This window comes from Naegleria lovaniensis, assembly GCF_003324165.1.
Source record: "Naegleria lovaniensis strain ATCC 30569 chromosome Unknown tig018, whole genome shotgun sequence".
Taxonomy (NCBI): Eukaryota; Heterolobosea; class Eutetramitea; order Acrasida; family Naegleriidae; genus Naegleria; species Naegleria lovaniensis.
Window position 1 is genome coordinate 175,308 of NW_025407839.1, and position 19,968 is coordinate 195,275.

General features: G+C 37.1%; 11 protein-coding genes across 11 annotated transcripts; 7 read left to right on the forward strand and 4 right to left on the reverse strand.

The window, feature by feature from the left end:
* Positions 1 to 540: 540 nt before the first annotated feature.
* C9374_002964 (uncharacterized protein) lies at positions 541 to 912 on the forward strand (the record flags this gene model as incomplete). The annotated part of the gene is made up of 1 exon (XM_044692439.1): positions 541 to 912. One exon carries the CDS (start codon positions 541 to 543, stop codon positions 910 to 912), a length of 372 nt encoding a protein of 123 aa, XP_044549808.1.
* A 1,089-nt stretch (positions 913 to 2,001) lies between these two features.
* On the forward strand, positions 2,002 to 3,021 carry C9374_002965 (uncharacterized protein; the record flags this gene model as incomplete). The annotated part of the gene is made up of 3 exons (XM_044692440.1): positions 2,002 to 2,165; positions 2,223 to 2,657; positions 2,709 to 3,021. 3 exons carry the CDS (start codon positions 2,002 to 2,004, stop codon positions 3,019 to 3,021), a joined length of 912 nt encoding a protein of 303 aa, XP_044549809.1.
* An 87-nt stretch (positions 3,022 to 3,108) lies between these two features.
* On the reverse strand, positions 3,109 to 6,291 carry C9374_002966 (uncharacterized protein; the record flags this gene model as incomplete). The annotated part of the gene is made up of 2 exons (XM_044692441.1): positions 3,109 to 4,751; positions 4,989 to 6,291. The coding sequence occupies 2 exons, from the start codon at positions 6,289 to 6,291 to the stop codon at positions 3,109 to 3,111; spliced, it is 2,946 nt and encodes a 981-aa protein (XP_044549810.1).
* Positions 6,292 to 6,395: 104 nt separating this feature from the next.
* Positions 6,396 to 8,540, reverse strand: C9374_002967 (uncharacterized protein; the record flags this gene model as incomplete). The annotated part of the gene is made up of 4 exons (XM_044692442.1): positions 6,396 to 7,560; positions 7,655 to 7,988; positions 8,099 to 8,122; positions 8,420 to 8,540. 4 exons carry the CDS (start codon positions 8,538 to 8,540, stop codon positions 6,396 to 6,398), a joined length of 1,644 nt encoding a protein of 547 aa, XP_044549811.1.
* A 350-nt stretch (positions 8,541 to 8,890) lies between these two features.
* C9374_002968 (uncharacterized protein) lies at positions 8,891 to 9,532 on the reverse strand (the record flags this gene model as incomplete). Its single annotated transcript, XM_044692443.1, has 1 exon — positions 8,891 to 9,532. One exon carries the CDS (start codon positions 9,530 to 9,532, stop codon positions 8,891 to 8,893), a length of 642 nt encoding a protein of 213 aa, XP_044549812.1.
* Positions 9,533 to 9,867: 335 nt separating this feature from the next.
* On the forward strand, positions 9,868 to 11,823 carry C9374_002969 (uncharacterized protein; the record flags this gene model as incomplete). The annotated part of the gene is made up of 2 exons (XM_044692444.1): positions 9,868 to 10,647; positions 10,705 to 11,823. The coding sequence occupies 2 exons, from the start codon at positions 9,868 to 9,870 to the stop codon at positions 11,821 to 11,823; spliced, it is 1,899 nt and encodes a 632-aa protein (XP_044549813.1).
* Positions 11,824 to 11,887: 64 nt separating this feature from the next.
* Positions 11,888 to 13,931, reverse strand: C9374_002970 (uncharacterized protein; the record flags this gene model as incomplete). The annotated part of the gene is made up of 2 exons (XM_044692446.1): positions 11,888 to 13,508; positions 13,648 to 13,931. 2 exons carry the CDS (start codon positions 13,929 to 13,931, stop codon positions 11,888 to 11,890), a joined length of 1,905 nt encoding a protein of 634 aa, XP_044549814.1.
* Positions 13,932 to 14,787: 856 nt separating this feature from the next.
* On the forward strand, positions 14,788 to 15,210 carry C9374_002971 (uncharacterized protein; the record flags this gene model as incomplete). The annotated part of the gene is made up of 1 exon (XM_044692447.1): positions 14,788 to 15,210. One exon carries the CDS (start codon positions 14,788 to 14,790, stop codon positions 15,208 to 15,210), a length of 423 nt encoding a protein of 140 aa, XP_044549815.1.
* A 652-nt stretch (positions 15,211 to 15,862) lies between these two features.
* Positions 15,863 to 16,189, forward strand: C9374_002972 (uncharacterized protein; the record flags this gene model as incomplete). Its single annotated transcript, XM_044692448.1, has 1 exon — positions 15,863 to 16,189. One exon carries the CDS (start codon positions 15,863 to 15,865, stop codon positions 16,187 to 16,189), a length of 327 nt encoding a protein of 108 aa, XP_044549816.1.
* Positions 16,190 to 16,596: 407 nt separating this feature from the next.
* On the forward strand, positions 16,597 to 17,163 carry C9374_002973 (uncharacterized protein; the record flags this gene model as incomplete). Its single annotated transcript, XM_044692449.1, has 1 exon — positions 16,597 to 17,163. One exon carries the CDS (start codon positions 16,597 to 16,599, stop codon positions 17,161 to 17,163), a length of 567 nt encoding a protein of 188 aa, XP_044549817.1.
* Positions 17,164 to 17,459: 296 nt separating this feature from the next.
* C9374_002974 (uncharacterized protein) lies at positions 17,460 to 19,755 on the forward strand (the record flags this gene model as incomplete). The annotated part of the gene is made up of 6 exons (XM_044692450.1): positions 17,460 to 17,588; positions 17,642 to 17,713; positions 17,833 to 18,177; positions 18,307 to 18,324; positions 18,395 to 18,788; positions 18,884 to 19,755. 6 exons carry the CDS (start codon positions 17,460 to 17,462, stop codon positions 19,753 to 19,755), a joined length of 1,830 nt encoding a protein of 609 aa, XP_044549818.1.
* Positions 19,756 to 19,968: the final 213 nt, after the last annotated feature.

The window sequence follows — 19,968 nt, forward strand, 5'->3', positions numbered from 1 at the left end:
ATAAACTCAATGAAATGTCATGATATTAGAGGGATCCGAAAAGGTAGGTATTAACAATCAGATGAAGAGAATTATTCTCTCTTCTTCTTAAAGTAGAGACCGACCGTTACACCAATTCCCAACAAAACAAAGAGGAAGTAGAGACCGGCGGCAATGAAAAATCCTTGAGCTTTCTCGTATCTAGTTTCATAAACGTGATCATTGACTCCTTTAGAGAATGGGTAAGCGCTCACAATAACGAGAATACCCAAATAAAGAAGAATAAACATGCTGACTGCCGAATAAACTGCACAGCAGGAGCAGCATCCCATACAGAGTGTCTTGTTGCAAAAGCCCATTTTTTATGATGAAACAAAAAATAAAAATATTATTATTTTTTTTTCGTCCTGATTTGGAAGATGGATACATTCTTAAATGAATATCCATTTTCATTGAAATAAATATCATCGTAGGAGTTGACTCAACGTTCTATATCATGATAAAACAACTCCTACTTATTGTTAATTGAAAATTAGAATAGAAATTTGAATAAATAAAAAAATGGACGGAGTGGTTGAGTCAAAAGAACACTTGTGCTATCCGGTGATCAGCGAAAACCCAAGCATCACTCAAATCATGAAAAACACAAGAACTAAAGAATTGGGATATGCTGCTTTGTGGACCGTTGGATTGGGAATTTTTGGATTTGCAAAAGGCTCGCCTAAGAGAATGCCATCCGCTGTTGTTGGTGGTATTGTGGGTGCTTTTGGTGGTTTGCTTTATTCTCAATATAATTCAATGTTACGTTTGAAGGGATATAAAGAAAATAGATTGGAATTAATCAAGGCTGGTATCATCAGTCCTGAAGGTAACAAGCGTCTTGTAAAAGTAGTGAAGAGAAGACCTCTCGTTTCTCCCCAACAAGCGCTCTAAATTTATTTAATAATTCATAACAACAACAACACTATAATACCAACACGGGATTTTAGTAATCATCAGAGTTTTATGAACGGAATGTAATAATGTAGTGATGATTATAAATAACAATTTTATAATTTATAATTGAATCGGATTCAAGTCATCATGGCACTGGACAGATCCGGTGTGATGAATGGTCTCTCATCGATTTGAATTATGAAATGCATTGTATTTCAGACTGAATTTTGTGTTCACATTCCGATACTGCCATCACTAATTGTCATCTTGTCAGCTTTTCTTGTTGTAACATGGCTTACTGTGTCATCCCAAAGCACAACAGTGATGACACTCTCCAACAGTACAATTTCATAGATTCCATTTGCTGAGCTGTACTTGTTCTACTACAGACGTCTTCTCATCATTGCCCTTTTTAGTGTAAGCCAAAAAACCTTTTCACAGAAAGTAAGTCTCGAAATGGTTTACCACAATTTTTGGCACCATCATTTTTTTGGAAATGAAATCAATTGTTGAGCTCAATATCGAATGAGCGTTTCGCCACTGATAGATCATGGCCATGAAGTAACAACAAGGCTTGAATTTTGGATAATTTTCAAAATGTAAAGAGTTGGGGGTCCATTTCACTTCATGTTTTCTTTCCTTAGAACTAGGTTCGTGCAAAGGAGAATTGACTGAGTGTACGACGGCAACCGAACACTTGCACGCAGTAGAATATCACCTCACTCGACAATTTAATTGCCTTCTTTGAAAAACAAATAACTCGACACAACGCTCTAACTCTCAACATTCGCTTATTCTAGGTTCAATATTTCTCTATACTGGTTTCTTCTGTTAACGCACACATTGTTCAACATGAGTCTTGCACAACAAATTCCACACACACTCTTGGACTTGTACCGAGTTCCAACAAGAATGGAGATCACCAATGTCATGACTGTTCATAGTTGGGTGTTCATGGTTAATAACATTTGTGTACTCGTCTTGTTGCTGTTGTGCACAGTTTGGATGTTTCGAGTCAAGGGTTTCACTTCAAAATCCATACGTTCGATTCAACCACAAGATGAACATCACACACAAGATCATTCAATGAAGAAGACAAGTCGATCAGAGTCCTCACTATCGCCAGATGTTCCCTCCTCGAGCGATGATGAGGATGAAAACGATTTGACTATGGCGAGCCCTTCTGAGAAATCTAAGAACAGTTCTGGTCAAAGTCAAACTTGTCTAACCTCTACTTGTCCCACCCTAAAGTAAGTTTCAAAAGTGTTTGTAAAACAACGTTATGATTCATGAGTTGAATTCAACAGTTTGAAAATACCCTCTCACTTTCTTTATGAATCTATAATCCTTTCTACCAAATTTTCTTCATCCAAACCTTTTCAACCTTCCAAATTGTTGTTTGTATTCAGAGCTGTGGCATGTGTGTGGTCACTTGTCACGATTTTACTTTATCAACTTGTGTACATTCAACAAGGACATTTGACATTCCTTTCCTTCCTTACTAATGTTTCCTTTGTGGTATTCACTGCATATTTCACTTTACAAACAGTCCTTGGCTTGGTTCATTATTTTATGATTCATTGGAGAAAAGGTGAACTCACTCCTCTCTTGTCCTTCTCAGTGTCAAATGTCATGTGGTTCTTGAGTGAGCTCACTATTACTGCATCCATACTTGTTTGTATTGGATTTTGGAGTTTAGCCTCGTTTGAGCAATACAAACCTCTAAGAATTGATTGTTATTTGTAAGTATCCATGTATTGTTTTTTCTTGATTCGATCTTACGTATTGTGTAGTAATTTTTCAGTTCACGGAATTGTTGGAATTTTTGCACTTTTCGAATTTCTTCTTTCAAACATTTCGTTTCGATTTTGGCATGTGTTCATGATTGCCATGTATCCCACTGCATTCTTTTTATGGTTACAAATTTTGGCTGAAACACGACTCATTACTTTATTTCCTTACAGCATGTCCAATTATTTCAAGTTTCCCTTCACGTCCTCAGTCATTTATACCTTTGGAATGCCATTTGTGTTTATTTTGACTTTTTGCATTTTGTGTTATTTTTCCAAATTGAGACGCCTCCATGTCATGACTCAAAAACATTAACAACATAAATGACGCATCTTAATAGAGAAAGGATTGTTTTTAAATTTCCATCTTGTCATAATCTCCATAACGTAAATCACCGTTCACTCATTGTTCAAGCTCGAGCTGTTGAGCTCTTGTCAATGCCACATAGGTGACATTCTCGAACAGTTGTGAACTATCAGTGATAATACTCTTTTGAGTCTCATCCATTAATGATACTCGTTCCACATGTTCCATATTCAATTCCAATGCTCGTTGTTGCAATAATTGATTCACTTTTAAAAGTACTTGCTTTATGCAAGTCCATTCACTAGCTTCCAAATTTAGAAAATATTTGGCATTGGATTCCATTTTTCGAATTATGATCTTTCTTGTCAACAATGGGGATGAAGAAGGACGGCTTGACACGGGTTGAACGCCTTGAATTGGCGATCCATTCATTGAGTCCATGAGTGGAGAAGGACTTGTCGAATTCATTCCTGGAGTTGTCATTAGCAATGAAGATGATGGCATCAATGAATGAAATGAATGGTTGTGATTCATTGTTGGGTGATGTGTTTGTGGTTGCATCCAAGATACGTGTGATTGAGTTACATTTGGAGGGTATTGAAAGTTTTGATGGACTTGTTGTGGATTTTGAAAAGCCATGTAAGGATTTTGGTTTAAGGTGTGAATGAATGAGGAGGATGGTGGTTGCATCCATGATGAGGAAGCATGTGATGCATGGAATTGAGAATTGCTTGGTTGAAATGAATGGTTGTAATTGGTCATCCATAAAGGATTTCCAAAATTAGTAAAAGTACTATCTGAACTTGCCGGAGGTTTGTCATTCAACAACAAGGCCATTGGAACAATAACATACGGACTTCCATCCGGAAACAATGGCAACACTTCGACTGGGAACATGGAAATCGTTTCCTTTTTCGTATTGGTCAATTCCCTCCACTGTTGTTCTGCAAGTTTCTGATCCGATAATAACGCATTAAAATACATCAAGGTTTGAAGTTTGAAACGGTGTGCTAATGTACATGTGGGTTCTACTTGAAGGGCCATCGATATATAGAGGCGACTCATCTTGTCATTTCTCAAATATTTGAATAATTGTGCACACAAAATGTATAATGGAGAATTTCGATATTTTCGTGCGAGGGGAGTTGCGTAGTTGAGTGCATTTTGGAATTCGCCACATTCTCTGTTCATGATACTTGCTACGAATTTCAATGCATCATTTGTTTCTTCCTGTCCTCGAAAAACTGACATCATGTCCAAAAGTACTTGTTTCAATTGTGAAATTTCTCCTATCCCGGAATAAATACTTGCTAATACATAATGAATGGCCAAACTTTCTGGACAGAGTTGACGTGCCATTCTCAAATCTTGAATTCCTTTCAAAATATCTTGTCGATCATTGGAACGACAATACATCATGGCTCTCTGAAAGAAAAACATGGGATGAGGACCCACTCGTTGAATGAGATCAGTAAATCCATCAATAACGGTATTGAAGTGATGAGAACCTAATTGCATCATGCAACTATATTTCAAACTCAGTGTGATTGGATTTTTGATGGCTTTGAGAGATTTTTCTAAATGGTCCAAAGCTTGTTCGTATTGCTGCTGTTGAATGTGATAAATGGCAAGAAATTGTTCTAATAAATGGCCTGTGCATGAGTCGCTACTGTTGGTGCTCTTGATGGATTCAAAAATCTTCTCGGCGTGTGTGAGATGTTTCTTGATTCTGTGGAAGTCTGCCTTATATGGAAATGGTATGAATTCCCAAATTTTGCAGTCGTTTTTGTACAAGGTGGCAATGTATATAATGAGAATCATGTAATGAAATCGTTATTCAATGATCATGTTCGAATCTTTCATATCAAATTGGTTTGAATGTCTTTCAAAATTTGTTGTCAAACATGTCATTTGGTCCTTTTCCCCAAAACCGTTCGAACTGGTACCTAATGAAAACAATTCATGGTCATTCATACATGGATCTTTTAACAAATCAATTCCTTGTTGAATGGTTTTACATGTTTGGAAAAATCTCTTCATTGGACTTGCATTCCATTTCGAAATTGGTATCAATTTATAATCATCTTGAAAACATAACAAACTTGCACACAATCCCAACAATTCCAAGACATTGATCGTATTCATTCGTTCCTCTCTCTTGTATCTTAATAAAGCTCCCAAAATTTGACATAATAAAACATGCAAACACTGATGAAAATTCATGGAATCCATTTGGTTATTGAAATGTGGAGGATGATGGAATGAATGGAAATGGACAGAAGCAGGATCCATGTTGGATGATGACCTGATCTCAGGTGTGAAATTCATTCCTTCCTTTTGAGTGGCTTGAAAAACTGTTTGACTTAATAGAAACTCCCATTGTTGTTCGACAGGAATCATTGGATTCATGAAAGGGTGTCCAGAAGGTGCATGGACACTTGTCATTGAGTGTCTTAACGGATTGGACATTGTCATACTTGTTCCACACTCAGCTGCTAAATTACAAATACTAATTGAATTTACCGAATTTGGAAATAACAATTTAAATAATACCACACCCAAACTCCAATAATCAGTTTTAGGACTATATCTTCGTTCATGAAGAGCATCTGGAGGTAAATATTCCAAAGTTCCTCTTCGTTGAGAAAGAGTGAGAGTATTTTCCGTTGAAAGTACCATTCCAAAATCACCCAACACGATTTGTACCTGTTGTAACTTGTCGTCGTAATGTTTCACAAAAATGTTTTTCAATGAAAGGTCACAATGACAATGACCTTGTCGATGCACGATATTTAAAGCAATGGTTAATTGAATCATGATTTGTAAAATTAACACATAGTAGCCCATTGGAGTGTGTTGTTGTTGTTGCTTTTTCAAAACCAATTCAGATATAAAGTGTTCCAAATCTCCGTATTCATAGAGAGGCATCACGATGGCCAAACAAAATGGATTCAATTCTATAATGTCGAGAATGGGAACCAAATAATCACATGCAACATCGTTTCGTTGAAGAAATAAACAAGCATCATGTTCAGCTTGGATAATTTCTGTCTCTTCTGGTGCACATTGAACGACTCGTAACGCAATCCATTGATGGCTTCGAGAGGTGTCTTGACACTTGTAGACTTTGGCAAAGGTACCGTGTCCGATGAGGATGGGAGAATGGAAACGTGAACGCAGTTGGGGTGGAAAATTGGTTGTGTTTTCATGGTATGCTGTGTGAGGATGAAACATGGAAGAGGTGTCGGTGACGGCACGGTGATCACTACTGTTGATCATTGTGGAGGATTTTTAATTTGAGTGTTTTTTAACTCCCACACGTTCCTCATGTGACATTTGAGATCTTGACCAAATGACACAAAGAATTAATTTGCACAAGAGTTTTATTTCTCCTTTTGACTCAATTCTTTGAGCTCAGCCTCGACTTGTTTTAATGCAAGCTTGGCACGACTGTGCAAGACTTCTTCGAATGGGTATCCACTCAATTTGTTGCATTTTTCTAAATTCTTCTTAACCTCATGTAAAATATGGAGCTTCTTCTTGGTATCAGACTCGGTCTTGAATTCATTCAGATAACTAGACTCTGCAATTTCATAGAAGGAGAAGGCAATCCATTGCTTTTCGAGTTTGATCTTGTTTTCAAAATTGAGAGCTTTCTGGAACTCTGCAACAGATTCTTCTCTCTTTCCTATTTGTCTCAAGAATTGTCCCTTGACCACACAAATACCAGATTCAATGTCACCGTGGACCTTGCTCTTTTCATCAATTTTCACATCTTTGGCAACATCTAGGAAAAATTGATAGAGTGGATCTGCAATGTCAGCAGACAAGTTTGCCAAATCTCTTCTCAAGTAAAGAATTTGGAAAATAGAAACAAGCATCATTAAATGCCTTTCCTCTTCAGTATTGATGTACTTAATCAAGTCAATCTTTTCGAGAGCAAACTTGTCAATTCGAGAATTTTTGGAGACGTACTTGTCCAAGTCTTTGATAAGCACATTGGCACCCTCTTTGTCACCAAGTTTCAATTTACAAACGGCAAGAAGCATGCAACAAATTCCCTTTGTGTCAAATTCCTTTTCAGACTTGATCAAATCGTCCATAACTGTCGATGCTTCAGTAAAGTTCATGGTTAACATGTAACAAATTCCAAGTTCAAACAGAAAATTGTTGGGCTTTGTTCCCATACTCTTTGCTGTGATCTGAATGGCGTCCTTGAGATTAGAAATAGCAGCATTAATGTCTCCAGCCTTTCTGTCATAGTGAGAGTGAATAAATTTAAAGAAGCCACTCTTTGGGAAGCGGGCACCAATTCTCTCTAAAATTGGAGAGACTTCCTGAAGGTTCTTCTCTCTGTCTTGCAATGCTCTAGGAATAAACAAGTAGTTCAAGCACAACATGAATCCACCATTTCCCAAGTGTCTACCACCATAATCATGTACTTGTTTCAAATAATGCAGACCTTGATCTCTGTCGGCATCAAATCCTAAAACGCTCAAAATTTTAGCTAGTGTTGGAGGTAAAATTGAAAGCATGAAATTGAAAATGCTATGGGGTGTGATAGTGGAATTGTAAACGTCCAGTGTGATAATGTGAATCGTGAGTGGATATGTTAATAAATGTAAAAGCAAAATAAACATACCCCAATCCAAAATAACAACTGTGAATTAAATCACTGTGTACAAATTTAGATGAAGTCTTTGGTTCATCTTTCAAGCTATCAACAGTTGTATGGACTTCCTTAAATTTCAAATAGGCCTTTCTCAAATTATAAAACCCTTTCAAATAAGACGAGGCATGAAATTGTAGAATACCTCTCAACAAATGAGTCTCTCCGTTCAACAATGTCAAATCGAGTTCAAAATTGTGAAGAATTTGCTCTTCACTCATCTCTTCTAATTCCATATAGTTTTTATGGGTCCGTTCAGTTTGAGTGTAGTAGTCTTCCGATGTTCCTTTAACTTCTTGTTCCATGTCTTATATTCTTCAACGAGTTTAAGGATATCATCTTTTTTACTGATCTTTTTCAAGGCGTGTTCGGCATGTTCAAGATCGCTCATTCCTTGTTCTCTCATGGCAGTCTCACCTGAAATGTTTGAGGAGAGAGCAGCTATTTTCATTCAATAACAGTCCACAATTGATGAAAAAGGTGAATCGTGTAGTGATGAAACCGATCACGCATCGTCATGTATATATGAATTCAATGAAAAAGATCATGGTAACAGAAAGGAATAATTGTCGTTTTTTGAGAAATAAATTTTTGGGTGATGATCATCACCGAATTCATTTGAACGTTAGTGTGTGTTCCGACACGACCACAGTACACACCATCGACAATGAACACAAATTCAATGATTCGTTACGTAAATATACAAATCAATATAATGAGAAAGCACTCAAAACATACCAATAGATCCGAGCTCAAAGGCCATTCTAGGGTTGCTCTTTAATGGATTCAAGTAATCTCTTGCTTCCTCAAATTCAGTGTTCCACACCAAGTGGTTTCCTTTCATTACGCAATTGAACATTTTGAAATTGGTGGTTGTGTGTTATATTCAACGAGTTCGTTCAGCAACACGTGGTTGTTGTTTTAGATTTTTATTTTGAAAATTAAAATCGATTCCTTATGGAGATTCAAAGTGCAACCGTTTAAATGTCGCACCAATAGCGGCCATATTGGCGCACATATGCCAGTTATTGATTTGAATGATGTCGCGATGAGACTCATTGAAATTGTTTTGATTTCAATAAGGCTAATTTGTCAGGCGTGTATTATTGTTTATTGATGATTAGGTAGTTCTATTGAAAAAAGCTGGGCAAGTGTCACTTACAATAAACAAGACCTTATTCGAATGAAATGTGTTTAATACTGCAACGGTCAAAAGTGGGGAGGATTAGGTGGCAGCACTACCTCAGTACCAGAGGTGGTTGACATTGTGGCCATTAATTGCTGTTGCTGTTGTTGTATCCTGTTTTGTTTTTCTTGAATAAGAGCATTCGTTTGCATATCGATCATGTCAATTAATTTAGAGACGTGATTTTGCATTTGCATAGAATAGGGAGGAATTGATCCAACATAAATTTCATCTTCCATATTTTGATCCTCTGGTTGTGCAGGGCTTTTAAGATTGGTGGTATCATCGGCTGAATATTCCACAAAAGGTTGAATTTCTTTAAATGTTTGATTCAGTAAATTGAGAGCATTAAATGATCTTGCCTGAATAACATCATAAATAGATGGAGATTGATAAACAATTCCTGCTGCAATATAATACAAATTCAATAATTTAGGATTATTCTTATCTTTTTTTTCAACTTTTTCCTTTTTCACGATATATAACGTGGGTGGTTTGGATCGTTTCGAATCAATTGAATACCGTATACCTTCAGTACTCTCAAGAAGAGCATTCCGATCAATGTTTCCAATCTGTTGCATTCGTACGGTTTCATTGACCGACTTTTTCGAGTAGAACGGATTGGTCCGATTACAAAAGTACTCGAGAGCAATTTCTTCATTCATCAAGGGTCGATTTCGTAAGAAAAAATCATCACGCCATGTTTTTGTTGCCAATGTTTGTCGTTGGCCTCTTCTTCCTCCAATAAATCATCCATATCGGCATTCACTCCCGAGAGAGTGTCAAAAATTGATGATGAGACTTTTCGTTCCATTTTTTTTGAATTTTTTACTATAAAATAGTAAATATCGTTAATGAAACAAAGGTTGTTCCACTGAAAAAGCTACAATAACTGGGTTAAGGTTGTAAATAACTTCAGTAATTTGAAAAAAAATTCAAACAAGTCCATTCCTTCAACTGCAAAGGCTTTAATAAGGATTTCTCTTCAATACAGAAAAAGATGAGAACAGAGAAAGAGGAAATGACTCAAGAATCAGATGAGGCTTCTTATGATTCTACAGAAGATGAGTACATCTTGAGCGAGTCGGAGGAAGATGAAGGCTCTTACTCTGCGCCTTCATCGTTTCAAAGTCCGTTCCAGATCAAAGTGTTTGCTAATACTTCAAGTTGTAATCGTTTTTCAAACTATTGTCAATCTCCAACTCTGGTCATTGAGAAGGAAGAACCAATTCAACTGAAACAGGGAAGTTCGGAACAATCATCGCACAGTATGAGAAGATCAATGACCAGACAATACTCAAAAGATGTTTCCTCATTGTTGGAGGCTTCTGAGGCAACAAATTTACTTGACAAGTCAACTAGGATTGATCTTCCGAACAAGAAACGAGACGAGTTCAAAACCCCAATACGAAGGGCTCGTAAATTCTCTGCAAGAAGCGGATCGTCTGCTTCTTCTTCATCCTCTTCGAAAAAGGATTCTTCGATCAGTTCCTTGATGGAATATTTAACTTTTTATATCCATAAGGCTCCTTCCCTTAACGCATCTGTTGAAGAACGATTCTTAAGACAATATTTAAACTTCATGTATGAAAACAAACCTCGTGCATTTCCTTCTCCTTTTCCCATGTGGAGATCAGTTCCTCTCGATTTGTTCCATCTTTTCCTTCACGTTCAAAAGAAAGGAGGGTTTGATTCAATGGATCGTTCTGATTGGAATGAGGTGTATTCCTTCTTGCGAAATTACAGCTCCTTGGTGAAGAATGCAGGTCGAAGACTTAAAGTCTTTACAGTATTACTTGTTGGATTTCGAGAAATCATCTGGTGAACCTTTCGAAAGTTGGCAGATGAAACTAGCGACACCTTAGAAAAATTTAAAGACTCGAGTGAATCGCTCCAACTCCAAATTATTACTAATATCAAAAAGAAGAGTTTGAAAGAACTTCCTGAGAGCGCTATTGATCAAAGTGCTGCAACGACCTTGGAACAAACTCAGCAACGAAGCAAATCGGTCGTTGATGGAACAGTATTTTCAGAGAGCTCAAATATCAACAAGAGCATTTTCATTGGTAACGCCTATCTTCAACTGTTCAAGCAGAATCAATCTACGTCCATCGTTATTAAGATAGGTATATTTGATACACCCGCTGGAAAAACACTGTTTGAACAGATCCCTATCGTTATGACATCTGTTGTCACTTTTGGAAGTACATTGTTAATGACAACAGACGTCGACCCGTTGAATGACAGTCTCCACCAAGATACATCAGTTGTCTTGGAAAATGGTGAATTAGCATATTCTGTAACTCATGGATCAATCGTGCTTGCATTTGGATCCCCATCACAATCTGTAAATGATGAATGTCGGCTCCCTTTTCCGTTTGAAGTGTTTGGCAAAATCAATGACAGCGATTACACCTTCGATAAACAGCAAAAACCCAAAAGATATTTACCTCAGATACTGTCGGTGGTTGGAAATGAATCTGAAGTATGGTGTGCAAAACTATTGCTTAACAATCCTTTGAAACTCTCTGGAGAATCCATTCATCTAAGAAAAAAGATAAAACATTCCACAGTCGGAAATAATATTAGTGAGAACTCAAAAGCACATCGTTTTTCCACTGACACTTCCACATCTTTTTCAATGGAAGGTGAAAGAATGTTGACTATAAGATATAGATACGAAGGAGAAACTGAGCAAGACGCACGATTAGTCAGCAATAAGTACACACCTTTGGAAAATGTCGTGGATCTGCAAGAAATTCATTCTGTATTGAGAAGAGACAATGTGAATATTGAGTTGGTCTCTGAAATTAGATATTTCAAAGAGGGTAAAGACATTGACCATTGTGGTTGGGTGATTCTACCTCCCTCCTTCGTAATTGAATTGAAATCTCCAGAAACCATGTTAAAACTATTGCTCAAACGAACCAGCAGTAGTCACAATTCACAGAAATAGTAATCATAGTATTCAAAACGTTTAATACATAGCCGAGTTCAGAACCAACAGTCACCATTCACAATTATTGTTGTTGTTGAATATTCACATTCGATGACAGATCCTTCTCTCGATCTTTTAGCACCTTCAAGGATTGTGTGAGCTGAAATTTGATATCCTGTAAAATAATTCGATCCGAAATATTATTCGCATCTTGTGGAGTCAGTACAAACTTTTGTTGTGTCATGGTCTCGGCAGCTCGTACTTGTTCCTTCAACTTGTCTATTCGTTGTTTTTGAACTCGAGCCAAATTTCGTAACATTTTCAATTCTGCTTCTTCAGCTCCTGTCGAAGAGGGCGACGAGAGAACTGATCGAGGAGATGTCACCGAGGTAGGAGAAGCAGATGACGACGCCGAAGGACTGAGTCGACTACTACTACTACCTCCAGAATGATGACCTTTCCTTTTCATGGCCTCTAATAAATATCCAATGCCACCATTTTGTTTCATTCCCATGTCTAAATAGAGTAATTTTAACATGAGCACTGGATCTGAATAAATCATTAATGCACTTGCTGCCTGTGATTGTTGTTCTTCCCTTTTCATGACTTCTCGATGTTCCTTAATTTTCTCTTTCAAAATATTCTCTAAGGGTGTCTTGATCGAGTCACTATTTTCAATGGATGTAATGACACCATCGAGATCCAACTCGGAAAAAAGAGATCTTATTCGAATTCTCACAAATGAATCTAATGGACAAGTCATGAGTGAGGTAAAGAGAGTCAAGACCTTTGCTCGATATTGTCCATCTCGTTGGGAAGCAAAGGATGTCACCAATGAAGAGAATGGGTTCATGGAGAGAGAGTTATTTGAAGAACCAGTGTCACTTATCAACGAAGACTGTGAGTTTCGAGTATTGGTATTCGGAGTACTCAATTGAGCTAATCTTGTACACTCGATCACAAAGGCATCAAATACAATCCAAAAACCTTCTTCGCTATGATTACACAACAATATGAAAATATCCAAAATGTATTTCCTCGTCACCAATGATTCCTTCTTGGTCAAAATATTCGTCAAAATTGTAATTGGAGATGGATACTCTAGAAATGGAGCATAGAATTCCTTCTCAAGCAAAATGAGTAAACAATAAATATAATTTCCCTGTACAACTTTTTCTTTCTGTGTCTTGTATACATGATTCAACTTTTCAATGACTTTTGAAATGAGTTTTACGCCTCCTTTCTGAACAAATTCTTGACACCAATGTTCATCTTTCATTTTTAACAGAGTGGCCAATGTTGCCAAATATTGTGGATCCGAGCTCTCTAACTCGAGCAAAATTCTATTCAATACAAAACTAACACTCACTTGTTTCAACTCTTCAATCACGGAGGACGTTCGTTGAACTCGTCTTTCTTTGGTTTCAATCTCTGGTATCTTTAAAAATGTATCGAGTCCACTAGTTTGAGACTTTTCGCAAAATTTAGATAATTTTTCAATGGTGTGACAAATGGCATGAATGTCCAAATTATTTACAAGAGTGGCAGGTGTCCAGTTGGTTGGAATTTCGTTCGATAAGGATTTACATTCTTCTAAAAAGAAGGAAATATTATTGTGAATGAGAGAAGCATCTCCTTGTGGTTCGAGGGATATCTGTGCCATGTAATCTCCAGCTCGTAAATTCTTTACCAAACAAATTAATCTGTCATGACAAATTTGGTAAAGCGACAGCAGTCAACAAAAAATCATAACATTCGAAAATTACAAAAATCCATTGCAACAGTTCATAATCATCACAATTATTGACTTCCAATAACACACACATCCACTACAACACCTACCTCACTAACACCACTCCATCCTTCAACAATTCCCACAAATCCTTCTCTGTATCACTCAACGTCTCTGATTCCAACCATTCTTTAATGACTTTCCTTTGCAGTTGCGAATACGAAGGTGCCACTGAATTTGCACTCTCTTTCAATGCTGCAAACAATCCCGAAGTATTTCCACTACTGAGATGAATGGATTGTCTTCTCAGAGATTGCCTCCGACTGATCGCAGCAGTTACTGCATGAGGCTGTTGACTCGATGATGAGGCAACTGCTGTTGGGGATGATTGCATTTTTTTGTAACGTGGTTGTGTTTTGTTTTTTTTGAAAATGAATAATTTGTCGAGTTTGATCGATCTCGAAATGGTGCTCTGTGTTCAGAAACAATGAAATTAGAAATTCACGAAAAGAACAAAGAAGGAAATTGGAAAATGAAAATTGAGAGAGATGATCACATTTCGAGACTAGTAGAGGAATGTGAAAGTTTATGGAAGATTTCTAAATTGTGGAAATGTCAGCCATTAAAATCAAAAATGTCATCTTCTGGTAGAGGAGCTGAATTGGAGAGAGAAGAATAGGTTGGAAGGTTTGTGTTATTTATTCCATAACACAAAGCTAAAACAAATATTCATTTCAAGGATGGATTGAAAATGAAAAAGGAAAAAAGGCTACAGCACTGCAGGTTCCCAAGTTGTCTCCAACCTCAGTACTGATGCAGCTCGACGATGCTTAACTTCTCAAATCGGACGGGATGAGGTGCATTCATCGTGATATGGCCGTAGCCATTCAAGTTCTCTTTTTACTAGTTTTCATACTCCATATGTATTCTTAAATTCTCATACATCCAAACACAGCCTCAAACAATTGTGTTGACGAAATGTATGTTTGTAATTTGATATTTCCAAAGGAAGGCATTATGCGTATTCTGATTCGACATGAACTCGGATGTATATTCGCATTGTATTGTGTAATGATTTGTAGCGACAACGTTGTCATAACAACCCCGCCAACCAGAAAACAAAACCACTACGAAAAAAATTCACGACAACCACAGCTGTACTGTGTAACAACACTACAACTATAGACCACCCGAACGAATTTTTAAATCACTCGCTACAATTCATACAACAACAATTTATTGTATACAAAATGGGTTTGCTTGATTTCATTAGAGGTCTCAGAAAATCTGATAAGGAGGCTCGTATTTTGATTTTAGGTCTTGATAACAGCGGAAAGACTTGCTCGTTGAAGAGTTTGGCAGGAGAGAAGGAGGAAATTTCCACAGTTATGCCAACACAAGGATTCAATATTAAATCAGTGCAAACTGGTAACGTGAAACTCAATGTGTGGGATATCGGAGGTCAAAAGGCTATCAGACCATACTGGCCAAATTACTACAAGAATGCCGATGCCATCATTTACGTGGTTGATTCAACAGACAGAAATCGTTTTGAAGAGGCAGGATACGAACTTGATTGTTTGTTAAAAGATGAAAATCTTGCTGGAATTCCATGTCTTGTTTTTGCTAATAAGCAAGATATTCCTCTCATTGCTGCGTCTGCTGGGAAATAGCTAAAGTACTGAATTTACATGCTATCAAGGGAAGAGATTGGCACATTCAAGCCTGCAGCGCAAAGACTGGAACAGGTCTAGATGAAGGTATTCAATGGGTTCTCGGAAAGCTTGATCTTGTTGAATCCAAGTAATTGTAAAATTTCAATAACCTGTAACACATAAACTCAATTTTTTCATCAGTCGTGGTTGAGACCTGACATGTTATCATTGAGTGCTCTTTGTCATCCTTGTGTTTGTCACAAATGCCTTGCCTTTATTGCAGACGCCAAATTCAAATTTAATACGCAATCGACATATTTGCGCACCAATCTTGTCCTCTTTCAATACAGGTCAAAAACGTAACTGCTCAACCATATTTATTCAATGAAGCAGGATTCAAAAAAAAGCACTGCCATCTGTCACCACAGTTTTTTGCAAATCACCATCCACAAATTCACGTTCAGTCTTCAGAACAGCCAGTACTACGAGTAGTCACAACAACAATGGGCCAAAATCAAGCCACCTCTCTTCTCACCTCTGCACACTCTGCCGATGACATTCGAGATTTTCGAAAGGGACAAGTATTTACGCCCTTCGATCACAAACACAACAATTCCAACCAAAAACTCATCAACCCACAACCTCGATCGACGATGATTTTGCAGAGCGCATGAATCTACAAGGACTCGAACGGAATACAGACAGTAACAGCGGTGGTAGTAAAAGAAATAGTTTCAAAATTCCTTCATCATCATCCAACAATAATAGACGAAGAAGTCAAACCACGACAGCACCCACTCCAACAGCAGCCACACGATCCCGTATGAGTTGTTACTATGGAAGTTCTCCGGTTCAGCAACAAGAATCCATCTTACAACAAGAATTACAACGAAAACAACAAGCGCAACAAGAGCAAGAAGAACAATTACAACAAAAACGAACACAACGAAGAAAATCGTTTAATATCATCTCGAGAAAGAATAGTAACATGTTTTAAGTAGCATGTTATTTCTATTTTTGCATTTCGGATAATGATCATCTCGAATTGACTGTACTATGACTATAATACAACAACTACCACACCGCTTACCCACTGCTCTGTACACTATGAACTCTAGTTTTCAACAAATTGTAAATAACAAGCTTTCTCTTTGAAAAACCTGTGCAAAGACGGCATGAATAAATTCTAGCTGCACTCAAAAAAACTCTCAAAACGAAAATGCTGTACACAAGAGTTTAAGGCAGACAAAAAAACATCCTTAAGGACGTGAACAATTTCATACAATTTCCATATTTGAGAATTGTTTCAATTTTCCAATTCGTTTGTAAACAAGTGTGTGTTTGAAAACAGAGCCGCCATTCATTCATTCAAACAAAACAACTCACCCATTCACATCGCACAACATGTTGTCCAAGCTGAATCGTCAACCTTCTAGATTACCATTCGTTGTACAATCTTTAAAGAACAACAACAACAAACTATTACAACATCTCAACTCGAAATCCATCCTAGTGATGGGATCTTCTCAAGTGGTTCAAACTCGAAACCTTCAACTGAAAACTCCTCTTCATATCGGTTTCTTTGATGATGTTGCTGGTACTTATAAAACTCTTCATAATCCTTTCCATTTGAGATTCAAACTCTCCATGAAACCTTGGGAGTTTAGAACAGGATATTTCTTCTGGTATTTGAATTTTGGAGGAATTCTTATCCTTTCGGCAGTGTTGGCCGTGTCCATGTTCTTTGTCTTTTATTATGGATTTTACTTTTTATATGCCAATGTAGGAATTAATGGTTTGAGAAGATTCTACAATCCTCATCCCTTCTTGGAGGTTAGAAACGGAAAGGATTTGGCTGAGACGTATGATCCTCTTGGAAAGTTGTATGTGTATTTGAGTCCTTTCAGAGGTGAGGATAAGACCTTGGTGTTCTATCGAGAATTAGAGGCAGCTGCCAAACGAAGACTTTAATGGAAAGGAGAGTGGAATGAAGAGAGAATGATCATTGGGAGTTTTACGGCACAATAAATGGAGTTTTAAATATAACATACTTGTGTGAGTTTTGTTCTTAATATTTGGATAGTCTTTCTCGCTCCTTGAAATCAAACCGACTCTAAGATGTGAAAAAAGCCTTAATTCATTCGTTCACGTGTAATTCCAAATCGATTCCAATACTAGCCCTAACAAAGATCGCCCTCTTTTCACGTGCCTGTTATTGAAATTCTTCTATTTTCAGTTTCTGAACCACAACAACAAGCAATAAAAAAATGCCAACTCCCTATCCCTTGAATCCACAAGTACAACCACCCATGATGATGATGCCTACGAACGGACCACCTCCTCCGCAATGCTCATCCAAAGTAGAATTACATATTTCTTGTCGTAATTTGAAAAATGTAAGTCTTGAAGAAATCATGAAAATTTCATCTGATGAAACATTTTTGATTAGATGGACGTGTTGAGCAAGTCTGATCCGAGAGTGTTGGTTTATATTGGATATCCTCAGAACCATCCACAATTTGTAAGTACATTCAATAGCCAATTATTTATCCTGTATCATTCTGAATTTTCAAAATTTATTCGTGATCGTCTCGACAATTTGATCTCGTTTTTTCTCAATCTAAAACAACATGACTGTAGACTTGGAAATTATTGGGCGAAACTGAAACTGTGCGAGACAATTTAAATCCGAACTTTGTGAAATCTTTTGTTTTGGATTACTTTTTTGAAGAAGTTCAGCATTTGAAATTTGCTGTGTATGATATCGATAACTCGACCGCTACATTGAATGATGACGACTTTATTGGAGAAATGACAACTACTCTGGGCGAAATTTGTGGAAGCAGAGGTCAAAAATTAATCAAACATCTTTGTGTTGGTCATTCCAAGACATCCCGAGGAACAATAATTGTCAGTGCCGAGCAAATCAATTCAAATGTGACCGATGATGTGGAAATTCAATTGGCTGGCATTTCGTTGGCGAAGGTATGTCATAATATCATTTTAGAAAATTTTATTGACACATGTCTCTCTTTTTTAAATTCAATGTTGAATGTTGTACTACTGCTAATGGATTGTCATTTTCCATGATGGCAATTGATTTACAATTAATAGATGGACTTTTTCGGAAAGGTAAGTGATTACAGTGACTTGGACGAGATGTGACATTGATCTTCACAATTATATTTTGCATGACTAACAGTCCGATCCATTTTTCATTATTGAAAAGCTCCACAATGGACAATATATTAATGTTTTTCAATCGGAAACTATCATGAATACACTCAACCCAGTTTGGAAGCCTTTCAGAATGCCATTAACCAAATTGTGCAATGGAGACGTGATGAGACCTCTAAAAATTAGTGTCTATGATTATGACAAATTCTCTCAACCAGATTTCATTGGAGAGTGTGAAACAAATCTTGATTCCATTATGAAGGGCACTCTCTCTCTAAAATTGATCAACAAGAATAAGAAGAAAGGAAAAGAGCACACTGGAGATTTAGTTGCAAAATCTGCCAAACTCGTAAAAAATTATTCATTCTTGGACTTTATTTCTGGAGGACTTAGGATGAATTTGTTGGTTGCCATAGATTGTAAGTTGATTCATAATTATGAATTCAAGAAATATTTAATACATTATTTGTGTTTCGTGATCATAATTCCTTTGACGCATCAACACATGAAATAGTTACTGCCTCAAATGGTAATGTTACTGATCCTCACTCCCTTCACTATAACAAGCCAGGTCAAATGAATCAGTACGAGTCTGCCATTTATGCAGTAGGTCAAATTCTCAGCGATTATGACTATGATAAGAAATTCCCATGTTTTGGTTATGGAGGATATATTAATGGCTCAACTTCTCACTGTTTTGCATTGAATGGAAATCCTCAACAACCAGAATGTTATGGTGTTGAAGGAATTTTACAAGCATATAGACAAGCTCTTAATAATGTTTCTCTGAGTGGACCAACGTTATTTGCGAACGTGATTAAAACAGCATGCCAGATTGCCTCCCAACCAATTTCACAACAAAATCAAGAATATTATATTTTGTTGATTATCACAGATGGAGCTATCAATGATATGGATTCAACCATTGAAGAAATTGTGAGGGGAAGTGAATTACCTCTTTCCATAATTATTGTAGGAGTTGGAAATGCCGATTTCAAGTCCATGGTCACTCTCGATGGTGATGATGGAAGGCTCAGATCTCCTTACACCTTCAAATACGCAAGTAGAGACATTGTACAATTTGTTCCATTCAATCAATTCAAGAATCAACCTTATACCTACTTGGCCAAAGAAGTGTTGGCTGAAATTCCTCAACAAGTGACTGAGTTTATGAAGATGAGAAATATTGTTCCAAATCCAAGAGTTGTCGTCGCCGAATATGTTCCTCCAATGAGTGAAGAATTGCCAAGAGGTTCCCTCTCAGAAAATTACAACCCAAACCTTGCCACACCGCCCTCATCATCGAGTGCAATCTCAGCAGTCACAACAACTACGGCAGTAACCTCAACACAACCCTATCCAACCAATGTACAATACAAGATCTAGGTTATGCACTATCAGATAATGAATTTCATCATTAAAGCACATATATTGTGAGTTGACAACCCTTAGAATTTCCAATGCATTGTAGCACCAGCCTCAAAGAACGGCAATGCATGTTTATAACAGGAAAGTCAAAAGAATGCTTCAAATGACGGAATAAAGGAAAGAATTGTAGATTATTCATGGCTACGGCCATATCACGATGAATGCACCTCA